At 36.5% G+C, this 19,840-nt stretch overlaps 1 protein-coding gene across 5 annotated transcripts in view; it reads left to right on the top strand.

Annotated features, from left to right (window-relative positions):
• The window catches only part of pde1cb (phosphodiesterase 1C, calmodulin-dependent b), a 119,017-nt gene extending 117,053 nt beyond the window's left edge, over nucleotides 1-1,964 (top strand). The window contains exon 18 of one of the 5 annotated variants that reach the window (XM_058065233.2): nucleotides 844-1,964. In XM_058065233.2, the coding sequence (XP_057921216.2) occupies nucleotides 844-932 (89 nt within the window). In that variant the 3' untranslated portion in view covers nucleotides 933-1,964. Of the gene's footprint in view, nucleotides 1-838 lie in introns of all 5 variants that reach the window. The other 4 variants (XM_058065234.2, XM_058065235.2, XM_078794781.1 and 1 more) reach the window with 4 other exon arrangements.
• Nucleotides 1,965-19,840: the final 17,876 nt, after the last annotated feature.

Genomic DNA, 19,840 nt, shown 5'->3' with positions numbered 1-19,840 from the left:
ATAATGTCAAAATTACGAGATTAAAAAATATAAATTTTAAGATAAAAAGTTGATACCATGTGAAGAGTAGTACCATGCACAGTTAGTTTCTCATAATTTTGAATTTTTATTTCATAATTGTGACTTTTTGTTTAATAATTGTATTATTTTATCTCATTATTTTGACATCTCATGTCATTATTATGACGTGGTGAAAATATGCATTTCCATAAATGACAAATGACTCTTTATTTTTATTGTGATTAATTAAATTTTGACACTTTTTTTACCATTGGCTGTACAGTTCTCATAATTTTTAATTTTTATATCATAATTCTGACTTTTTATTTCATAATTCTATTATTTTATCTCATTATTTTGACATCTCGTCATTATTATGACTTTTTTTTCAGTGGTGAAAATATGCGTTTCCATTAAAGACAAGTGACTTTATTTTTATTGCGATTAATTAAGTTGTATGATTATTTTGACACTTTTTTTTACCATTGGCTGTACAGTTGTCATAATTTTGAATTTTTATACCATAATTCTGACTTTTTATTTCATAATTCTATTATTTTTGACATCTCATGTCATTATTATAATTTTTTTCAGTGGTGAAAATATGCGTTTCCATAAATGACAAATGACTCTTTATTTTTATTGCGATTAATTAAGTTGATGATTATATAATGATTTACGCTTTTTTGACCATTGGCCGTACAGTTCATATTAAGGGTTTATGAACAGGTGAATTCACTTCACAATGTTTGACTTTTTTGAGGTTCCACTGTATTTGTATTTCTAAAGGGCACCCACATTTTTCCCTCATATTTTTCTATTTTTTTCTCTTCCCAAGTGGAGGTGGCAATGGAATAAAGGAGAAGGAAATCACAGCCAAGAACCAGCAGGCAGGACAAAAGTCTTTCATTGGACTTTGTCGCCCCCTGTAGGAAAGCGACAACCTGACACCATTCTTTTCCTGTGTTGTATTGAGTATGTGTTTTGATTTCTGCCATACGTCCCTCCTCCTGATGCATTCACATGTGAGATTGATGGCTGCTGCTTTTAGTTATTGTATGTCAAATGTACATTTTACGTCTTGGATTGAGCTTTTGTAAAAGTTTGCTACCAGCGCTGCTTTTAAACTCTTAACAGAAGCAAAAAGGGAGAACTCGTTCATGCATTTGTGCTCCTTCACTCCCCGTCCTTACTCTCACGTTATGTAAATGGTGGACTTTAGTGTAAGCTTTTGTCACATAAAAAACATTTTTTAAAACATATCACACACAAATGCATTTATTTGTTGACGTCCTTTAATGCACGCATGCGTGTGTGTCGCTCGTCACGATGCCTTCTTACAAGCTCCCTGTTTATCCATCCTGCTTGTGTCTGTTTTACTGTCATTCATTTAAATATAAGATGCAAATATTGCTTATGAGGCATATGTAATATAGTGTAGCAAACATCTGCTTTAGCTGTATTTGTAAATATACTATAATTAGGATGCTACAAAGACGGATTTGGATACTGCACTTGGGCAGTATTTGCATTACAAATGGGACATTTCCCTTGTAACTGTGTACTTTTATTCATTTCATAATTATATAGGTTAATTATTTTAAATTATTGTTTTTTAATTTATTTAATTTAAAGGTGCTGCCCGTCTTCGGCTCCAAATTACACTTTTTTAAAACAACACTAGATAGCAGTAGAATAAATATTGATAAATTTAAATTACATCTAGTAAGTTCTAAATTACATCTAGTGTGTAATTTAAATCTAATTACGCACTAGATTCTTATTCCTCCCGGAAATGTGGAAAAAAAAATCTTCAAATTGTGACAAATTTGAATTTGTGACAATATTTATTTATTATTACATTAAAATTTTAATAATTTTTAATATTTAAAAAATAATTTAATTTAAAATAAAAAAACACACTTGGGCTGTTCTTGCGTACGCACTAGATTCTTATTCGTCCCGGAAATGTGGAAAAAAAATCTTCAAATTGTGACAAATTTGAATTTAATTTTAATAAATACATTTGAATTTTAATAAATGTTAATAAATGTTAATAAATTTTAATACATTTAATTTTATGTATTAAAAATAAAAAAAATTATTAAAATGTATTAACATTTATTAAAATGTATTAACATTTATTAAAATGTATTAACATTTATTAAAATGTATTAACATTTATAAAAATTTAAATTTAATAATAAATAAATATTGTCACAAATTCGAAATTTGTCACAATTCGAAGATTTTTTTAATAAAAAAATTTTAATCTAAATTTATTAATAAATAAATATTGTCACAAATTCAAATTTGCTTATGAGCAAATTTAAATTTGCTCATTTAAATTTAAATTTATTAAAATTCAAATTTATTTATTAAAATTAAATTCAAATTTGTCACAATTTGAAGATTTTTTTCCCACATTTCCGGGAGGAATAAGAATCTAGTGCATACACAAGAACAGCCTAAGTGTGTTGGAATGTACATTCAATAAACTTGGCCAGTTTGTTATTATTAGCTGTCAACAAACAACTCGTGTGTGTCTGTGTGTGTGTGTGTGTATTACGTGGAGCGTGGCTTGCATTGTTGGAGAGGCAAGACGGTGTGATACCTAGCCAAGGCAGGCAGCACCTTTAACTACACATTTATATAAATAGGAATTACAGAACCTTTTTTTGCCTTTTTTCTGTAAAAAATACACACTAATGTTTTTATAGGACATAATGTGCTGTTGTTGCTGTACAATATGTGTGTGTGTGTGTGTGTGTGTGTATCCATGCTACTTTCTACCTGCGGCCACGCTGGCTGGCTGTGTGCCTCTGACATGTACTTTCATTCCTACCATGTTGATTTTAGCATTTTGACGTGCTGTTTTGGCTCTTTTTGTGTCTCTTTGCGCTTTCCTCTTTGTGTTTTCCTCTTTTTGGATTGAGTGTTGTCTCTCTGTTGTATTTTTCTACATTGAAGCATTCAGTGATGATTTAGAACCAACACACAGCTTGTGTGGCGTCGTGGAGTAGAACCTCTTTTCCTCTGTAATCTTTCACACGCTGCTCTACGGCTGTCTAGCAAGCCACTGACGTTTATATGTACGTTGCGTTCACACGTGTCATGTTGGCTTCCATTGCCACCAACTATGCTGCGTTTGCTCGTATGCTTGTACGCTTCGTTTGGTCATCATCCCACAAATATGGAGAAGAAAATCTCTCTGCTCCGCTGTCTCCCTCTGTGTGTGACAACGACACTCTTTAAAAGTCTATTGTAGAAGCTTTTTGTGAAATATGATCTGGTAATTCAAAGCAGACTATAAAAACTGCCAACATAATCAACCCAGCTGGTGGCATTTGGTTTGGGATATTTGAGTTACCTCACATATTTCACAAAAGTGCTTAAAAAGTCTATTTTAGAAGGTCTTTGTGAAATATAATGTGGTAAATCATAGCAGAATATAAAAATTAGCAATGTAATCAACCCAGCTGTTGGCATTTTGGTTTGGGATATTTGAGTTACCTCACATCATATTTCATAAAAGCTCTTGAAAAGTCTATTTTAGAAGCTTTTTGTGAAATATAATCTAGGAAAAACACAGGAGAATATAAAAATTACTAACATAATCCCCCCATCTGATGACATTTTGGTTTGGGATATTTGAGTTACCTCACATATGTCGCAAAAGCTCTTTAAAAGTCTATTTTAGAAGCTTTTTGTGAAATATAATCTAGTAAATCAAAGCAGACTATAAAAAATTGCCAACATAATCAACCCATCTGATGGAGCTGATGGTATTTTGGTTTGGACTATTTGAGTTACCTCACCTATTTCACAAAAGCTCTTGAAAAGTCCATTTTAGAAGCTTTTTGTGAAATATAATCTGGTAAATCATTGCTGAATATAAAAACTACTAACATAATCCCCCCATCTGATGGCATTTTGGTTTGGGATATTTGAGTCACCTCACATACGTATGTCACAAAAGCGCTTTAAAAGTCTATTTTAGAAGCTGTTTGTCAAATAAGATCTGGTAAATCATAGCAGACTATAAAAATTACCAATATAATCAACCCAGCTGATGGCATTTTGATTTGGGATATTTGAGTTATCTCACATAATATGTCACAAAAGCTCTTTAAAAGTCTATTTTAGAAGATTTTTGTGAAATTTAATCTGGTAAAACACAGGAGAATATAAAAATTGCCAACATAATCAACCCGGCTGACGGCACTTTGGTTTGGGCTATTTGAGTTACCTCACCTATTTCACAAAAGCTCTTGAAAAGTCCATTTTAGAAGCTTTTTGTGAAATATAATCTGGTAAATCATTGCTGAATATAAAAACTACTAACATAATCCCCCCATCTGATGGCATTTTGGTTTGGGATATTTGAGTCACCTCACATACGTATGTCACAAAAGCGCTTTAAAAGTCTATTTTAGAAGCTGTTTGTCAAATAAGATCTGGTAAATCATAGCAGACTATAAAAATTACCAATATAATCAACCCAGCTGATGGCATTTTGATTTGGGATATTTGAGTTATCTCACATAATATGTCACAAAAGCTCTTTAAAAGTCTATTTTAGAAGATATTGTGAAATTTAATCTGGTAAAACACAGGAGAATATAAAAATTGCCAACATAATCAACCCGGCTGACGGCACTTTGGTTTGGGCTATTTGAGTTATCTCACCTATTTCACAAAAGCTCTTGAAAAGTCCATTTTACAAGCTTTTTGTGAAATATAATCTGGTAAATCATTGCTGAATATAAAAACTACTAACATAATCCCCCCATCTGATGGCATTTTGGTTTGGGATATTTGAGTCACCTCACATATGTCACAAAAGCGCTTTAAAAGTCTATTTTAGAAGCTGTTTGTCAAATAAGATCTGGTAAATCATAGCAGACTATAAAAATTACCAATATAATCAACCCAGCTGATGGCATTTTGATTTGGGATATTTGAGTTATCTCACATAATATGTCACAAAAGCTCTTTAAAAGTCTATTTTAGAAGATTTTTGTGAAATTTAATCTGGTAAAACACAGGAGAATATAAAAATTGCCAACATAATCAACCCGGCTGACGGCACTTTGGTTTGGGATATTTGAGATACCTCACATAATATGTCACAAAAGCTCTTTAAGAGTCTATTTTAGAAGCTTTTTGTGAAATATAATCTGACGCCCCTGACCTCAAGTGACCCAAACTGCGCCAAAGTTCACTCACAGGCGGAAGTAGGCAATAAGGATCTCTGGATTTGGGTGATGGCGTCATACTTGATGGGACGAAGCAGTGGCAGAGCAAACGCAGCGTACGCAGTCCAAACGCAGTCCAAACATGACAAGTGCGAACGCGGCCTTGCGGTCTTCTCCATGTGGTGTTTTTGTAAGCATTTGAATATGTTGTTCTTAGAATCCGTCCTCCTCCACTTTTCCTATTTCTTAACACGACTGATCTCACTGGCGGTGACTTTGAGGTCCGATGGAGGCGGAAGAGTGTGAGGTTAAAAACACCGGAAAATACTTAAAACGTGCATTTCTGATCTCCTCACTGTGACCTGCTCTGCTGATGAAAGTGTGTGTGTGTGTGTGTGTGTGTGTGTATGAGAAGTGCTGACACAATCACAAATGCATTTCAGATAAGCGCTCCCTTAACAGAGAGAGGGCAAATTGCTGTGCTTGATTGAAAAACAACACGAAAAGATCAATTCCAAGCAGTGAAATCTCTTGTCTAAGGTGGTATACTGCGACAGTGGCTCAACAAACTTTGTGTTCAAGATGCAGCAAAAAAAAAATCCAAATTCCCAACAACTTATTTTAAGTCCAGTTCTCGGCTTTGTGCTCAGTGCGCTTTTACCTCAAAAGGAGGCCATTTTGACGTCATATTATTCTACTTTGTGGTGAACTACCCCGTGGTGAACACTAGTTAGCAGTGTTGATGCGTTTTGTTTACGACTTTGTCCACTTGTCACAACAAAAAAGAAGTGTTTGTTGCTTCAGAGTGCTTATTTTTCCAGCAAATATTATAATATAAGAAGAATAGCAGGCTGAGTACTCATGCAAGGACTCCTGTGACGTATATGTCTGCTGACTTCATGTCTCCTCTTGATTTTTATTCCTGATGCATAGCTCCAAAAGTGAGCAAATGTCATGTATTCCCTCGACTTAAAATCTATATCTCTTATAGAGAATTTCATCAGGGAATGCTAGCGAATCGGTATGATCTCGGCGTCGCCACTTGCGGTGTAACTGCTCAAGTTATTTTTGCTTATAGCCAATTTTAGGCTGAAAGTCTGGACATAACCTGATTGGGACCAGGTTATGAGTTGAGTTACCATGGTGATATAGCCGCTTTGGAAGAGAGCTGCCAGCGTCTACACCAGGGGTCTCAAACTCAATTTACTTGGGGGCCACTGGAGCTTGGGTCTGGGTGAGACTGGGCCGCATCAGGTTTTCCAAAAAAAAACCCCAAAAAACGCATTTATTAAAAACAAAAAATTAAAAAAAACTTTGCTTTGGATCCAATTTTCTACAAGAAAAGCGCTGATAAAACATTCCACTGTTCTCAAATATCTTACTTTTTATTTTTATACACAAAATTAGATGAAAAATAAATAAACAAATCAAGAATAAAGAAAATCAATCAATCAGTCATAAACAAATAAATAATAATAATAAAACGGCAAATAATAAAAACTTAAGAAACCACATATAGTTGGTGGGTAGACAAATTATTTTTTTCAGATTAAAATGAACAAAGCATTATTAGAGCCCTGTAGACATGACAAAACACAACTATAGTCACATTTATACTCTTTATTTACAACATATTGCGCAACTGCAGGGTCTTGAGACACATGCTAACTCGCAAACTAGAGAGCTAGCGACCTAAACGGTAGCCTTCAAGTTATTTCCTTTTAAACTTAAATAGCCAAAAACTTACCACTTCCACACGGGTAGGGAGGATAACTATTAACAGTTATTTAACCTTTAACATGAACATTAATCAAACGTAATAATTTTTTCTGGGTACATGATCCCATACAGCAGAGGTAGGGAACCTATGGCTCGGGAGCCAGGTAGGGCTCTTTTGATGACTGTATCTGGCTCTCAAGCATTTCTTACCACAATAAAAATGTATTTTTGCTAACATTTTAAAGTAAACATCACAGAAATGACTGTTAAAAATAATATTCAAAATCAACAATTTTTATGCATTTTAATTCGTCCATCTATTTTCTACTGCAATACGGCCGACCATAACCATCTTTCCTGATATTTTCCAGGTCAAACACCAAAACTCGATTATTACTGGGTAATGCGGTAGTCTACCTCGGTCATTGAGATGTCAACATGTAAATATAAACTTTTCTCCTTTAGTCAAATAGTCACCTAGCTAAAGCTGCAGAACCAAGCCTTCTGGCAAAGATGGCCAAAAGAATGAAATATACTGAGTACGGTGCAAAATTATGCAGCAGCAGAAGTTGTATTAATGGCAACAAGTATTTGATTTATTATTAGACACTGCGCTGCTCACCAAAGTGTGCTGGCCACACCCCATTGGCGTGGGGTAGTGTGCCTGGTCTACACAATTAGAGCCCATTATATCTAAAACTGTTGGTCTTACATAAAAATGCACACATTTTATTGCATTCAATGTTTAAAAAAAAATGTATATGGCTCTCACAGATACACATTTTAAAATATCTGGCCTTCATGGCTCTCTTCGCCAAAAAGGTTCCCGACCCCTGCCATACAGCATCCATATCAAACTTGCGTGGGCCGCACTAACATTAAACTTTCATATCAAGGCGGGGGCCTCAAACTAGTGTCCTGTGGGCCACATTTGGCCCGCGGGCCGCGTGTTTGAGACCCCTGGTTTAAGGCAATCGGTTTCCTTAAATGAAGTGAGTAATCACTACTGCAAAGCATTAAATTTGTACCACTAGAATGAAGTGAGTACACTTAATAGGTTGAACAAACGGGCCGTGTGTTTGAGACCCCTGGTCTACACCCTTGCTAAAAATGAAACCCGCTTCGCAGTATACCCCCTAAATCTGCAAGTCTGTGTGTGTGCCTTTGTGAGACGAGAGCGACTGAAGGCGTGTGTGTGTGTGTGTGTGCATGTACATGCATGCATGTGTGTGTCACTGTTCCATTGTGCCACCATGCTATGTGACTGCACATCTGTATCAATAAACTGGACTCAAAGGGCTCAGATCATGTCAGCATGTCCTTATTCCTCCAGCGGCGACGCGTTAAAGCAGCAACCTAATCGAAGACATGATATACTATTAAATTATATACTATATGACATGATATACTGCGTATTTCTATATGTGTGATAAAAGGCAGGCGCAAGGTCAGTGGGTTACTCCCTCCACCTCCCACCCTCGCTCATTCTAGACGTGTGTACAGTGTTTTGGGTAAGAATCAGTAACTCTTTGGTTTTGATTGTTTTATTATAAGATACATACAGTATCTCCGAATAATGCAGACCATCTTGTTGTATCCCATCTAATGTCTGTTACATTTTATAGATAAATAATGCATTATTAAAGGCAGAATCCATTCATTTTGTGTTGTGAATCATATTTAAGTAGTACTGGGTCCATTCATTCTTTTTAATTGCCCCCATTATGTTTATTTCCAGAAGCCATACATATTTTGTATCTCATATTTTTTGGTTCATTCATCCATCCATTACTTTTATATGCCGCTTATCATCATTAGGGTTGTAAGGGGGTGTGTTGGAGCCTATCCCAGTTGCCACCGGACTGCTCACCAGCCAATCGCAGGGCAAATTTATTTTTTGTGTGCATTTTTAAATATATTTTTTACAATATGAGGTAGTTTTTTTTTAAATAGTGAACTAACTTCTACTAAAATATTCATTCATTCATTCATTTTCTACTGCTTTTTCCTCACGAGGGTCGCGGGGATGCTGGAGCCTATCCCAGCTGTCTTTGGGCGAAAGGCAGGGTACACCCTGGACTGGTGGCCAGCCAATCGCAGGGCAAATTTATTTTTTGTGTGCATTTTTATATATATTTTTTACAATACAAGGTAGTTTTTTTTAAATAGTGAACTAACTTCTACTAAAATAGATTTTCTTGAAATTAGGTTGAGAATATGGATCATTTTTGTTATTTACTCTTGATTTCCTGAACCCTTATATTTACTAATATTTGTTAGATTTTATTTATATTTTTTTAATAAAAACACTGAAATAACTAGTATTAAATACATTTTTGTAATATTTACCCACTGAAAAAAGTTTCAATTACACACTTTATATATTTTTAAATATTTATTTAAATATAAGTTTATTTTAAGAATAGTAATTTTATTTTTTTTATTTTCCATTTTCCTACGTCAAGAATCCAAGCCTGTGCAGCGACGAAGGGGTCCAATTTAATGCTATTCCATAAACAAACACTGGATGTCGCTGTTTCACTTAAAGCCACATTACTGCCGCTCAGAAGCTTTGAGGCACTAACACCGGAGTAGCGGTGGACTTATATAAGGTGTGTTTATGTCAAGACTGTGTGTGTGTGTGGAGGACATCACTTCTTAGAAACTCACACACACACACACAACCACATTAGACACAACACACACAAACAAGAGCAAAATTCATCATGGGCCGCATGCATATTCATGCACTTCTTGATGGTGCGAGTAGAGGGACGTGTGCGAGGCCTCGCCGCTGCCGAAGCAGACGGCGAATGTTAATTCAATTACACGGCAGCTGTTCCTCTCTGCCCGTTGGCCACAGTGTTTGCACTAGAGCAGCAATCTTCTATTAGCTCTGCCGCCATTAAAGCACATTGCCAGGCGTCACCACGAGGGCCCGCAGCATTTTAAAGGCGTTTTTTTTTGTGTGTGTTGTTGTGTTTGGATGCTAGAATGCGACTTATTTGTCTTTTGGCTCACTGCTGATTTACAGAGCCTTTGTTTTGGCCCATTACTCTATTTAATAGTCAATCTGCTTGCGAGTGAGATGTGGAAATGAGCTGCTACACTTCATTCCAGACACACACACACACACACACACACACACACACACACTTTTATCTTATGGATGTGAGTACATTGGCTTTATTCTCTACACGCCACCACATACTTCACACTGCTGTTTTACAAATACATTCATGCATCCATCTATGCGCGTGTGTGTGTGTTGGTATTTGTGCTCCACCCTACCTCCTGTCCCGACTCGGGCTGAGCTCCAGTAGCACCGCTCACTGGCGGACGAGGACGTGGAGTGGGGGAGGAGGAGGAGGAGGAGAGGAGGAGCAGGGAGGCAGAAGGCATTCGCCAATCTGTCCTCTCGTTACTCGTCTGGATGTGCGCGTGATTCAGTCACGTGGACGCTCTCGTGTTCGCGCCACTTTTCAGCAAAACAAGCACAGCAGCCTCCTCACGTGCACATAGTGCATACAGTACATACAGTATACAGTAATGGTTTAATTTCATTTGAACATGCATCAGATTACAATTGAATGCATCCCATAATCAGTTCACAGTTCCACATGTCCAAAAGGAGTAGGAAGAAGCAAAGCTTATTAAATCCTACCCCTCCATCTGGTACTTTTACAATCAATAACTGTTTCATTTGTTCACTTCCTGCTTTCCAAATATAGTTTTATGTTTTTTTTCTCTTTTTTAAAAAAATATTTCTGTCACATACCGAAGTACAAGATGATATGAGCATCCAATGCCATAATGGGTACCATAGTAAGTGTCAATATAGTGATATATATAGCACATCATGACTGGTTCAAGACTCTTCATCCTTGTATTTAGCAAACATCAACTGCTTGTATTGTATCCAGTACATACAGTAAATGGTCATAATTTTTAATGTAATAATTTATCATTTTGTCTTTAATAGAATAATGCATTGCAGTTGCAATGCAAGGATACTAGTGAAGAATCTATAAGTAAATGCTACTGAAAACCAAAGGATGAAGGGGGGGCACTTTGTTATTTTTATTTATTTTTTACTTTTGTAAAAAGGCTGGAAAAAACTTTGCTAACTTTGATTTTGTAATCACAAGAGGAGTCTGCAGGTGGGGGTGGGGGTGGGGACAAGCCCAAACAAGCCCCCCCCCCCCCCCCCCGATGTGTCATTAGTTTATCATTACTGTTGCTTTGGCTACTACTAATATTATATATTTTTTATTAGAACTATTGTTTATCATTACTGTTGCTTTGGCTACTACTAATATTATATATTTTTTATTAGAACTATTGTTTATCATTACTGTTGCTTTGGCTACTACTAATATTATATATTTTTATTAGAACTATTGTTTATCATTACTGTTGCTTTGGCTACTACTAATATTATATTTTTTATTAAAACTATTGTTTATCATTACTGTTGCCATGGCTACTACTAATATTATATATTTTTGTTAGAACTAGTGTTTATCATTACTGTTGCTGTGGCTACTGCTAATATTATATTTTTTTATTAGAACTATTGTTATTGATACTATGTTTGTAGCCATTTGATTTTTTAGTCCTGTTGTTAGTTTTTTTGTTGTCTTGTGCCCCAGTTCCCTCTCTTTTCTTTCCTTCTCTATCCCCTCCTCCTCTAACAATATAAGGGCATTGAGATCATAAATACTATTTTCCGTAATGGCCGGACAGGTTGGGGAAATACCCCATCCAAAAGGGGGGATGTCGTTCAGCTTCCTGGAAGGTTGTCAGGTGGTGGAGGAGAGGGGGTGGCGGGGTGCCAACTCTAAACCCTCCCTGGTGGCAGCAAGAGCCCCCATCCAAACTCTGTCTTGGCATCCATAGAAGACCAGAGTCACTTGCTGTTCAAACATGACCGTGATTCCTCCGCCATTAATTGTTGGACTCTTACTTTTTTATCATTGGTCTCACGTCACTTGTCAATCATCAACTGTCTGTCAGTCAATGACCTCTTTGGCTTTGCTCTCCTCACTTGCTCGTTATGAGAAATAAGTGCACTTTTAGTGTTGCTGCCCTTATTGATACCTACCTACACCTACGACACTTTCCTTGTCAGATTTGCAAGATCTTTCTATTATGGTGACATTTTCACTCGAGAGCGCCCCCTGGAAAGTTTGAAAAATAACTGCCCCAATCATCATGAAATTCAATTATTTACTTATACTTATGTATCGTGACAGAAGGCACAAAAAAGTCTCAAGAACTCAAACAGGAAGTCGGCCATTTTGGTCATTTTTGGAGGGTGTCGTACACAAATAAGCCCAAATCAGGTGTACTAGACAAATGAGTGAAGGTCAATTATGAAGGATTTTAACCTATGCCATAGGATGTAATGGTAATGGTTTAATTTCATTTGAACATGCATCAGATTACAATTGAGTGCATCCCATAATCAGTTCACAGTTCCACATGTCCAAAAGGAGTAGGAAGAAGCAAAGCTTATTAAATCCTACCCCTCCATCTGGTACTTTTACAATCAGTAACTGATACATTTGTTCACTTCCTGCTTTCCATAATACAGTTTAAGGTTTTTGTTTTTTTTTTAATAATGTACCTTGTACCTAAGTATGAGGTGATATGAGCATCCAATGACATAATGGGTACCATAGTAAGTGTCAATATAGTGATATATATAGCACATCATGACTGGTTCAAGACTCTTCATCCTTGTATTTAGCAAACATCAACTGCTTGTATTGTTTCTTGAATTGGCTCATCGTTGTGCATTGTTTGAGGTCCTTACTCAATCCATTCCATAGTTTGATTTCACATACTGAAATGCTATGGCTAGCATAACGTAGTCCTAGCATAGAAGTGTTTCAAATGTACTTCTTCCCTGAGATCATATTTCTCCTCTCTTGTACATGTGGGTGGAGTCTTTGATGACGGACCTCTTAAAGGAGACCTATTATACTTTTTCTACTTTTCTGACCTATAAATGTAGTTAGAATGTTGTATTCTGGTGTTAAACGATGCCAAAGTTTCAGATAAGGAGTTTTGGGCATTTGGAAGTGAGCCCTGAAAGAAGTTTGGGATGGCTCAAAATGCTCGGTAAAACCGTCCCTTTGTGATGTCACAGAGGGGCGGACTTCCTTATATGGGTATAGGCTGTAGGCCAGATACACACTCTGCCTCTGTTTACGTTGCTGCTGTTTACATTACATTGAGTTCCTGATTCCCTACCAGCAAAAGAAATGCATTTTAATCTGTCAACTGCATTTTGGATTGTTTTTGTGAACATGGGCCAATATGAAACTGACAAATTTCCTGAAACCCGACGCCTCTCCAACGTTACTTAGTTGTGTGGAAGAGTCGGAAGAGCAAGCAGTAAGTAACAATTTATCAGTGTCCTAACTGTTTTTATTTTGTGTCAAAAAAGTCATTTAGCAAAAGCGCTTGCATACAGGCTGTGGGGTTGCTAATAGCCGTTACCCACCACAATCAGCGGCCACATTAGACATCACCCATACTGTAGAAAACCTAATGCTAAAATGCTAAAACTACGGCAAAGCAACATATAGTATAGCTGTATGATTAAAGCAGACATTTTAAAAAGATAAATCTTAAATTTATTATCAACTCCTATACTGTACATCAACTCCAATAAAATTGGGTTTCCAGCTAGCGGCACAAACCGGAAGTCTTTCTAAGCACTCGGGAGTATGACCAACCACAGCGGAGTGGGCGTGCCTGGATTATAAAACAGACCGTTTTTGCGGAAAGCACAAAATCCAAAGAAATACAGCTGGATTAGGTACAGATTCTGGTGGATCTAGAAAGCTTTCTGTGCGGGTTATTGTGTGTAGCTGCTCTATAGGAGTCCACAACTCAATACAAAGGGCCGGAAAATGAACATCATAGGTCCCCTTTAAAAACTGGACTGCACAAGGTCAGAATCAGATCAAACCAAGGACTGTTCAATGCCGCTGGTAATTTTCATTGTTAATATTTATTATTATTATTATGTATGTCCGTCTGCCTCCCACACCCCATCCTCAAAGTCACCCATTCCATTTATTTCATGAGTTATTGTATTTATTAGTTACATTTTATTATGGGTATTTTTTGGTGTCCAGTGTATTTAACATTTTAGGGAATACTTATTCCTTTGTGTGCAGTATTTTGCCTACTGAAATTGATCTTGTGCCACTTTAACACTGCGGCACCACATTGCCTGTTCCTTCTAAAAGTGGTTAAACACAGATGGCGTGATGTCACAGTGAGATATTTGCAGCAATGGAGGAGTTACTGCTGTTAATGGAGTGGAAAGAGCCCACGCATTCCAGGGGTGTATTGTTATGAAATTGACTATTCATTTGTCATTTTCATACAAACAGACAACATGTTCAATTTTAATAAACTATTCAACCTTTTAAAGTTACAAGATGTTCCGTAGAGCATGACTCTTAATTTGGCTCATAATTAACATCAATTTAAATAATTGCTGCACATTTTAATCATGAAGAAAGTTATTATACGCGACAATATGTTTAATTTGCAATATTAAAAATATTATAAAATTGTGTTGCTAAAGGTTGTTGTTGATAACGGTATAGAGGACAAAAAAGCGGAATCTTTTTAATTTATGTAGTAATGTGTTATTGTGGTTGTAGCAATAATAGCAATAAATAAATATCAGTAATAATAATAGATACAATACTCAAAATACAGACTAACAGAAGAAAAGTAAACAACAGACCAAATATTCCTTTTATAGTACATCAAAATAAACAAATACAAATAATGCCATATGAATACAAATAAACAATAATAATAATAAATAATAATAATAATAATAATAAATAATAATATTAATACTGAATGAAAACAATAAAAAATAATAATATTAATAATGAATAATAAATAAAAATAAAGAAATACAAATAATGCCATATGAATACAAAAAATAATAATAATAATACATAGTAATAATAAATAATAATACATAATAATATTAATAATTAATAAAAATAAAAATAATAATAAATAATAATATTAATAATGAATAAAAATACAAATAGATATAGATATAAATAATAAAATAATAAATACTCTAGGTACATAAACAAAAAGAAATATAAATCATATAATGTAAAGATAATATGAATAATGCATATAGCTTTAACTGTAGATATAACTTAACACATGACTACTACTACTATTTTTTAAGTCACTTTTTCTTTTTTTTATAATTAATGCTGCATTCACATTGTCAGATAAACCCATCTTAATTGTTAAACAAATACTCTCCTTCCTCCCACCATGTAAGTGATGTATATAACAGATAAGATAAGCCAAGGTTGATATGCCCATAACAAGAATGAATGAATCTCCGTTAAAGACGGTCCGCCTGACACTAAAAGCTCATTTAATGTGACACTTTAGCTGACAAGAAGATGAAGAAGAAGAAGAAGAAGTGAGTTGCAGAGCAGCAAGCCAGCAGGCTGGAGGACAGCTGATGAGTGAGGAGGGAGAAAGGGGATCACATCAACACAGAGAGTGTCGATGAGGTGAGAAAACGCCATTGCAGAGCTGTCAATCATCACAGCATCATGGAAGAAGCTGCTATAAAACTTAACTTGGCGAGGAGAAAAGGTGAATTTTGTTGTCAGCTTTACCATTACTATATGACTACGGTGCATCCGGAAAGTACAGCCTCATTCCAAACTGAATTAAATTAATCTCTTACCTCAAAATTCTACACAAAATACTCCATTATGACAATTTGAAAAAAGGTTTTTTTGACATGTTTTGAATTTATTAAAAATAGAAAACAAAAAAATCACATTTACATAAGTATTCACAGCCTTTGCCATGAAGCTCAAAATTGAGCTGATCATCCTTGAGATCTTTCTACAGCTTAATTGGAGTCCACCTGCAGTAAATTCAGTTGATTGGACATGATTTGGAAATATAATAACTGTCTATATAAGGTCCCACAGTTGACTGTGCATGTCAGAGCACAAACACCAAGCATGAAGTCAAAAGAACTGTCTGTAGACCTGCGAGACAGGATTGTCTTGAGGCACAAATCTGGGGAAGGATACAGAAACATTTCTGCTGCTTTGAAGGTCCTAATGAGCACAGTGGCCTCCATTATTCGTAAATGGAAGACGTTTGGAACCACCAGGACTCTTCCTAGAGCTGGCCGGCCTTCTAAACTGAGCGATCGGGGAAGAAGGGCCTTAGTCAGGGAGGTGACCAAGGCCCCGATGGTCACTCTGTCAGAGCTCCAGCGTTCCTCTGTGGAGAGAGGAGAGCCTTCCAGAAGGACAACCATCTCTGCAGCAATCCACCAATCAGGCCTGTATGGTAGAGTGGCCAGACGAAAGCCACTCCTTAGTAAAAGGAACATGGCAGCCCGTCTGGAATTTGCCAAAAAGCACCTGAATGACTCTCAGACCATGAGAAACAAAATTCTCTGGTCTGATGAGACAAAGATTGAACTCTTTGGTGTGAATGCCAGGCGCCATGTTTGGAGGAAACCAGGCACTGCTCATCACCAGGCCAATACCATCCCTACAGTGAAGCATGGTGGTGGCAGCATCATGCTGTGGGGATGTTTTTCAGCAGCAGGAACTGGCAGACTAGTCAGGATAGAAGGAAAATGAATGCAGCAATATATAGAGATATCCTGGATGAAAACTTGCTCCAGAGCGCTCTTGACCTCAGTAGACTGGTCATGTACCTTGACCATATAGACAGTAGACATTAGCACACAGCCAAGATCTCAAAAGATTGGCTTCAGAACCACTCCGTGAATGTCCTGGAGTGGCCCAGCCAGAGTCCAGACTTGAATCCGATCGAACATCTCTGGAGAGATCTGAAAATGGCTGTGCACAGACGTCTCCCATCCAACCTGATGGAGCTTGAGACTTATTGCAAAGAAGAATCGGCAAAACTGCCTAAAGATAGGTGTGCTAAACTTGTGGGATCATATTCAAAAAGACTTGAGGCTGTAATTGCTGCCATCGTATAGTCAACTATGACTATGTATATAGTATCGTCGACGATGACTATATATATATATATATATATATATATATATATGAGACATAGGAGACAAAATAAAAGTACAAATAATAAGAGTAATATAAGAAATATCAAAATAAGAGTAAATAAAAATCAGGTTTCAGGCTGCACGGTGATTGAGTGGTTAGCGCACAGACTTCACAGCTAGGAGACCCAAGTTCAATCCCACCCTCGGTCATCTCTGTGTGGAGTTTGCATGTTCTCCCTGTGCATACGTTTTCTTCCAAAAACATGCTAGGTTAATTAGCGACTCCAAATTGTCCATAGGTATGAATGTGAGTGTGAATGGTTGTTTGTCTATATGTGCCCTGTGATTGGCTGGCCACCAGTCCAGGGTGTACCCCGCCTCTCACCCGAAGACAGCTGGGATAGGCTCCAGCACCCCCTGTGACCCTCGTGAGGATAAGCAGCAGAAAATGAATGAATGAATAAGAGTAAATCAGACACTGCGTGTTGCTATAAATGTGTTCCCCCCCGTGGACCTGAGTGAGGGACAGACAGGAAGTTAGCTTTGCTTGGGTAATAGCCTCAAAAGTAGCCTGTGTTTTTATTGTGAGATAGTTCAAACATGTAAAAAAAAAAAAAAAGTCATCAAGTTTGGTGCTTGTGTGTCTCACCAAACATTACAGTGTACAATACCAAATTTCGTCTTTGGAAGTATCTTTTGAGTGTATTTTGATTTATTTAGACATTTTACGGCTTTAAAATTCCTAATTTAGGCAAACAATCATGCATATATACCACAAAACAGCATCATTTATTCATTCATATATTTTTGGACAACTAATAGAGCAGGGGTCTCAAACTCAATTTACCTGGGGGCCACTGGAGCTAGGGTCTGGGCAAAGCTGGGACGCAACAGGTTTTCCAAAAAAAAAAAACGCATTTATTAAAAACAGAAAAATATATAAACTTTTTCAGTGCTTTGGTTCTGATTTTCTACAATAAAAGCTCTGATAAAACATTCCACTGTTCTCAGATATCTTAATTTTTATTTTTCTGCACAAAATAAGATGAAAAATAAATAAACAAATCAAGAATAAAGAAAATCAATCAATCAGCAATAAATAAATATAATAATAATAATAAAACGGCAAATAATAATAATGATTGTTGGTGGGTAGACAAATTATTTTTTTCAGATTAAAATGAACAAAGCATTATTAGAGCCCTGTAGACATGACAAAACACGACTATAGTCACATTTATACACTTTTTATTTACAACATATTGCGCAACTGCAGGGTCTTGAGACACATGCTAACTCGCAAACTAGAAAGCTAGCGACCTAAACGGTAGCCTTCAAGTTATTTCCTTTAAACTTAAATAGCCAAAAACTTACCACTTCCACACAGATAAGGAGGATAACTATTAACAGTTATTTAACCTTTAACATGAACATTAATCAAACGTAATAATTTTTTCTGGGTACATGATACCATACAGCATCCATATCAAACTTGCGCGGGCCGCACTAACATTAAACTTTCATATCAAGGCGGGGGCCTCAAACTAGTGTCCTGCGGGCCACATTTGGTCTGTGGGCCGCGTGTTTGAGACCCCTGTAATAGAGCAAAACCACAAAATTTGGAAATGACACTACAAACCTACAGGGGGAGCCCAGGAGCTCGCCAAACCAATTCGCACTTGTTCTTTTGATTTTATTGATTATTTTTGGAAGTATTGATGTTGTTGTCCCTGCAGTTCATCATGTCTAAGAAATCCAAACATAAAACTGAAGATGTGATTCTTAAATATGTTTTTTCCCCTCCAATCATATCTATCTTGTCACTTTGCGGCGACGGCGTAGTCATATTCTACGGCAAACACAACAGATTGTCACAGGCAGTATGAGCCGCATGCGAACAGATTGTACTATGAAAAAGAATCAGGCGCCCCCGGCAGCATCTCACACGTTCCGTATCTCCACCCCCCCCTTACAAAAAAAACATCTTTACATTATACAACTGCAACAATATTCATTATTCATGCCGCCACCCACGAAAATACCTGTTTGCTATCAACTCAGCACCGATTCCCACAGCATCGAAACTGTCCACCTGTGTGTTTGTGTGTGTCTGTATGGGTGGGTGTTGCGGCCTCCCGGCAGCTGAGTATTGCAGCATATGGAGCTTCTAATTGGCTAGAACAGCACAGCTGGACTACACCCGTCCAGGACCTGACCCCTGGTAATCGGTCCCACAATCCTCAGCGCTCGCTCACATGCTGCACCGCGCCACCATCTTGTCACATGCTGCCAGCGGGTGGGTGGGTGTTAGCGTGCTCCGATGCCATCGAAACTAAGTAGAGCAGTGGTGTTTAAATAGAGGACAAAAATGGGTGGGGAACCCACTACTTCCTATGTCTCAGGAAACACGCTAAAATACAGTGTGGTATACCATTCATTAGAATTGTTTGTATTTTATTATTCAGTCATATTTTACATTTTCTTCGTTATTATATCATTAGTATTTAGAATTCATTACATTTTAATCCCAAAAGACAACACAAATCCTCCATCATTCATTATAAAACTCATGGGTCTCATTCCAAATCCCCTCAAGGCTAAAGTAAAGTAAAGTAAAGTAAAGTAAAGTAAAGTAAAGTAAAGTAAAGTAAAGTAAAGTAAAGTAAAGTAAAGTAAAGTAAAGTAAAGTAAAGTAAAGTAAAGTAAAGTAAAGTAAAGTAAAGTAAAGTAAAGTAAAGTAAAGTAAAGTAAAGTAAAGTAAAGTAAAGTAAAGTAACAGTACAAGTAAAGAAACAGTACAAGTAAAGAAACAGTACAAGTAAAGTAAAGAAACAGTACAAGTTTTTAA

Source organism: Doryrhamphus excisus, linkage group LG11 (assembly GCF_037039965.1).
Source record: "Doryrhamphus excisus strain RoL-2023G ecotype Guam linkage group LG11, RoL_Dexc_Guam_v1.1, whole genome shotgun sequence".
NCBI classification, from domain to species: Eukaryota; Metazoa; Chordata; class Actinopteri; order Syngnathiformes; family Syngnathidae; genus Doryrhamphus; species Doryrhamphus excisus.
This window is presented reverse-complemented; position numbering and strand designations above follow the sequence as displayed.